The sequence below is a fragment of the Alosa sapidissima genome, chromosome 22, assembly GCF_018492685.1.
Source record: "Alosa sapidissima isolate fAloSap1 chromosome 22, fAloSap1.pri, whole genome shotgun sequence".
Taxonomy (NCBI): domain Eukaryota; kingdom Metazoa; phylum Chordata; class Actinopteri; order Clupeiformes; family Clupeidae; genus Alosa; species Alosa sapidissima.
Genome location: NC_055978.1, coordinates 5,465,505 through 5,470,504, shown reverse-complemented (window position 1 = coordinate 5,470,504; position 5,000 = coordinate 5,465,505). Strand labels below are relative to the sequence as shown.

Below are 5,000 nucleotides of genomic sequence, written 5' to 3'. Positions count from 1 at the left end.
AGCCATATGGAGGCTTTTGAGGAAGTGGCTCCATCACTCCATCAGTGAAGTGGCCCAGATGTCGCTCACAGCGCAGGGCAGCGTAGCGTAGCACAGAGCAAGAGCCTATCGCAACGCAGCGCATTGCTCCAACAGGACGGATGGTGCAGAGCGCTTCGGCTGAGCGCCTGCCTCTCTCTCTCTCTCTCTCTCTCTTTCTCTCCCTCTCTATCTCTCTCTTTTTTCTTTCTCTCTCTTTCTCTCTCTCCCTCTCACTTTTTGTCTTTCTCTCTCTTTCCGTTTCTCCCCCCCTCTCTCCCTCTCTCCCTCTCTCTTTCTCTGTCTCCATCTCTCTGTATTTCTCTCTCTCCCTCTCTCTCTCCCTGCATGGCGGGATTGGGGGTAGAAAGCCTGAGCGACTGTGGCGTACTACTCTCCTTAGTGGGAAGAGGAAAGGGAGAGAAGTGAGATGCGCAGTGTGTGCTTTAGTTTTTCTCTTCCCCACAAAGAGCCAAAAAAAAAATGAGCCAGATTAAGCACGTTTAAGGGTGCCGAGCGAAAAATTAAAACTAGCAGGAAAAGACTAACAAAAAAACCCCCATAATATCCACACAGTTATGTCCCTGCTTTTTTGCGACGGTTTGACCTTCATCAGTCATAGATGTCAAATTGTTTGTGTTTAAATTAGAGTGTTTGTACGTCTATGTTTCTTACACATACCTGTGTATTACTTCTATGTTAATCTGGTACATTTACGTGACTGATTTACATGAACATACTATATATATATTTTAATGTGCATTGTCCCTTTTCAATAAATAAACATGGGCATCAATGTTGCTGTATAAATCAAGTAATATAAAGCGTGCAGGTGGCCCTGTTGTAAAGCGGTCAGTCAGAAGGCCGAGCAGAGATGGCTCGGGCTCACAGAAGCAGGAGATTAAAGCCTATCAATGGCCTTTGGATTGAGCCCAGGCATCAGGGGACGTCTGTCATCCAGACAGTTATTACCCGGGCATTCATTTGGGAGTTCGTAAATGGCGGCATTAAAACAAACAGCTCCAGTAAAAGGCCGGCTCGGCGATGATGTGGTGGCTTGATGGCCCTCGGGAAGCTGGCAGACTGGACTGGACATCATGATTCACCAATCTGCTCCTCCAGCAGGGCCACCATTTAACTTTTGTTTACTACTTTTATAGTGTGTGTGTGTGTGTGTGTGTGTGTGTGTGTGTGTGTGTGTGTGTGTGTGTGTGTGTGTGTGTGTGTATCTGTGTCTAAACATTCACATCACTCTGTCTGCTCAGCTTGTCTAGAGGTTCACACACTCAAGGGGAAGAGCACTGGGGTGGCAGCTTCAGCTTCAGTGACCTTGTCTGTGTGTGTGTGTGTTTGAGAGAGAGAGAGAGAGAGAGACAGGGACAGAAAGAGAGAGACAGGCAGAGAAAGAGAGAGAGGGACAGAGAGAGAGCAAGAGAGAGCGCGAGAGAGAGAGAGAGAGACAGAGCGAGAGAGAGCGAGAGAGAGAGGGACAGAAAGAGGGAGACAGGCAGAGAAAGAGAGAGAGGGACAGAAAGAGAGAGAGGGTGAGAGAGAGAGAGAGAGAGAGAGAGGGGTAGTGTGTGTATGTTTGAATTAATTAACTTCACTGTGCATGTCTGACATGTTTGGATATAGTGCCTCTCTTCCTATTTGTTTTCTGATGCTTGCAGCAGCAGGATTATATACATTGTGGAACTCCGTTCAACAACTCAATGGCATTTGGGATATTTCTCGACTTCACACCTGACCCTTTAGACACGCCCGCGCCTGGGGCTGGACACCTACACTGCATTATTTAGATGTAATCTGCTTCTAATGCCTTCACTGCTTTCTTGGTAACTCGTCCCTCGTGCACACACAAACATACTACACATACACACAAGGCATAATTCACATCATGTGTGTTGACACCCGGATCTACAACTTGTTTGAAGTTTGTTGGGTGTTTTCTTTGTCTCTGAGAGTGTGTGTGTGTGTGTGTGTGTGTGTGTGTGTGTGTGTGTGTGTGTGTGTGTGCGTGTGTGTGTGTAGGATAAGGAGGAACTCACGTCCTGCTTTCTTCTTTTTCTTCTTCTTCTTCTTTTTCCCAGCTGAGTTCTCTCCCTCCTCCCCATCTGTGCATGTAACACAGGACACATATTTTTTACACACACACACACACACACGCAGAAGAACACACACACACACACACACACACACACACACACGCAGAAGAACACACACACACACACACAAGAACACGCACACACACACACACACACATCGATACCCTTCTACGTCGACACACATGTCCAAGCCAAAAACCTCACCTGACTCCTAAATGTTAACACTCACTCAGTCAGACACACACACTCACACAGCACACTATAACCATGACTCTGAGCACCCAATCTGATTCAGCCTGACTCTCAGTCTGAGGTTTCAGGCCCACACACACACACAGAGAGGCCAGTTGGACAGCTAGGTGTTTCAACTCGACTCCCAGTCTGAGGTTTCAGATGCAGGCGCGCACACACACACACACACACTCACACACACACACACACTCTTACACACACACACACACACACACACACACACACACACACACACACACACACACACACACACACACACACACTCTCTCTCACACACACACACACACACACAGAAAGAGAGAGAGATACATTATTTTTCATTCGTGTATCTAGCTCAATGTATCGTCTTTTATCTCATGCTTATGTAAAGAAGAAACCTATTCAATTAAAATGTACAAATATAAGTCAAAATATAAGTTAAAATGCACAAATATAAGTCAAAATATAAGTTAAAATGCACAAATATAAGTCAAAAGCTGGTATGCATCATTTAGGGTTCAAGTGTATGTATGTAGGCCTACTATCTAAGGGTAAAAACCCCAGAGTGTCCTCCACACAACCCCAAAGGCTCCTGTGGGTGGGACCGCGGAAGCTGCACCATGGCGATCAATACTAGGCACACCCCCATGATTCACTTCTGCAGAGCTAGTCTGAAGCACGGCACTCTCTGTAGAACATAACTGGCTGTTTAACTACTTTTTTGTTCAATCACTCACTCACTCAAGGAAGCAAGATGGCAACCAGTCACCTGATCAACAGATTGATAAGTAAACAATCAGTCAGTAACTTTCACTTAGTCGTCCTTTAAACTTCTAGATTTATTTATTTTTTGGCATCTGATGAGCCAAGCCATCTCTGGAGTCTCTGCTACTTGAGCTGTTTGTGAGCGTGACCTTGCAGTTAGGCTCAAATCCAACTCCATTCGGCTTTCAATTAGTGTCATTCAAATGAGTGAGCTTCATTCAGTTCCAGGTCCCTCATCAGATCACCTGCGATCCATTAGGTCTCAGCTGAGCTGGACATTTACAGTGTTGCCAAGTCCGCTTATTAAAAGCGACATGGGGCTTGTTTTTTGTGAAGTCGCTTGAAAATAGTAGCAGTCGCAAGTAGCAGGATTTTGGGCGTGTTTTTTGTGCGGTAGCTTTTGTTTAATTTCTGCTGTTTCTCATAGAATCCACACATTTTAGCCTGCCTGCCCTGTCGACTCTGTGCTGTACCTGTAGGCTACTCTACACAATAGCCTGACATGACCACCCCTGAAATATCACGTCTAGGGCGGGGAGTGGATGCAAACACACACACACATGCACGCACATGCACGCACACACACACACACACACACACACACACACACACACACACACACACACACGTAGCTCTCTCTTTGGTTTTCTGTCTTCTTGAGCTCAGGTCTGCACTTTAGTCTGTGCGGCCAACATGGAGGAAGACCTGGTCACACCACCATGGGATCTGATCTGCTCTCCCATGAAGTGAACTCTAGGCAAGTCCCTCCGGCGGCCATCTTGGTAACGCACTATGGCCTGCTATCGGGCAGCAATTTTCCTATTGAAGTGAATGGGGAGGCATACAGGAAAGGGGCGGGATATATGTGTAGACTATATTGCCATATTGGTGTTACAAACTAACCCCATGCATCTCAATGGAGGATCCTTTGAGTGCTGTGTCTCCTCATTAGAAAGACTCTGTCTAATCTCCCATGAAGTGAACTCTAGCTCCAATATAGTTCCGACATACTGTACTCCCGCCGTGATTACTGCACTACCAACTGGTATCCATGGCGATGATGAGTGTCATCATCATCAGGTCTCCTGTCCCAGCCACAGCGGAAACTGAATATAGAACTGGTGTCTGTGACCCATTTAGAACATTTCCACATCTCCTCTCTCCCCCCTCTCTCTAACACTCCTGACTCAACGCATCAGCTCATCCCCATTGGCTGCGTTCACAGCTCAAGAGCAGGGGAGGGACTAAGAACTTGCTTCATCAGTTGCAGTAATGCAGTAAGAACCCCCCACACCCCCCCCCCCCCCTCAACTCCACTCACATAGTTTCAAGATTTTTGAAGGTCACCTCAGATAAAAAGCATCTGCTAAACTCATATCCATACTTATTTATTAATTTGGATGTCAATTATATTACAAGGGCCAGTCTCCCCAGTGGAACTCAAGGTTAAATGCCTGGCTCAAGGGCACAACAGTGGCTATTGCATGCTAGCCCAGTTCTTTAGCCATTATTCTACCACCGCTGTCATGCTTTCTAAAGGCAGGGTGGCATGGATATCAGTGTTTCCCATACATTGACTTATTTGTGGCGGCCCACCACAATAACACTGACCACCACACAATGATTTTCCAGGTTGTACTAAATTGTGCTTAAATCTGGAACATCATCATTACGCTGTGCTGATATGTTAAAAAAAATGTTGTATTCAAGTTAATTCTGCAAATCAACCACCACAAATGGAATTCAATTCTGTGGGAAACACTGGATATGGTCATACAGTCATCTGGGCTGCAGCACCTTATGCCCAGTGATGATGGGCACTGGCTGGGCCATCTGCCAGCATAAGCCCCCAGGAAAACTGCCTCTCCCAAGGGGAAGGTC

The 5,000-nt window shown here is 46.3% G+C and overlaps 1 protein-coding gene across 1 annotated transcript in view; it reads right to left on the bottom strand.

Annotated features, from left to right (window-relative positions):
• The window catches only part of metap2a (methionyl aminopeptidase 2a), a 13,121-nt gene that overhangs the window by 5,741 nt on the left and 2,380 nt on the right, over positions 1 to 5,000 (bottom strand). The window contains exon 3 of the mRNA XM_042078120.1: positions 2,067 to 2,132. Coding sequence (XP_041934054.1) covers positions 2,067 to 2,132 — 66 coding nt within the window. The remainder of the gene's footprint in view (positions 1 to 2,066; positions 2,133 to 5,000) is intronic.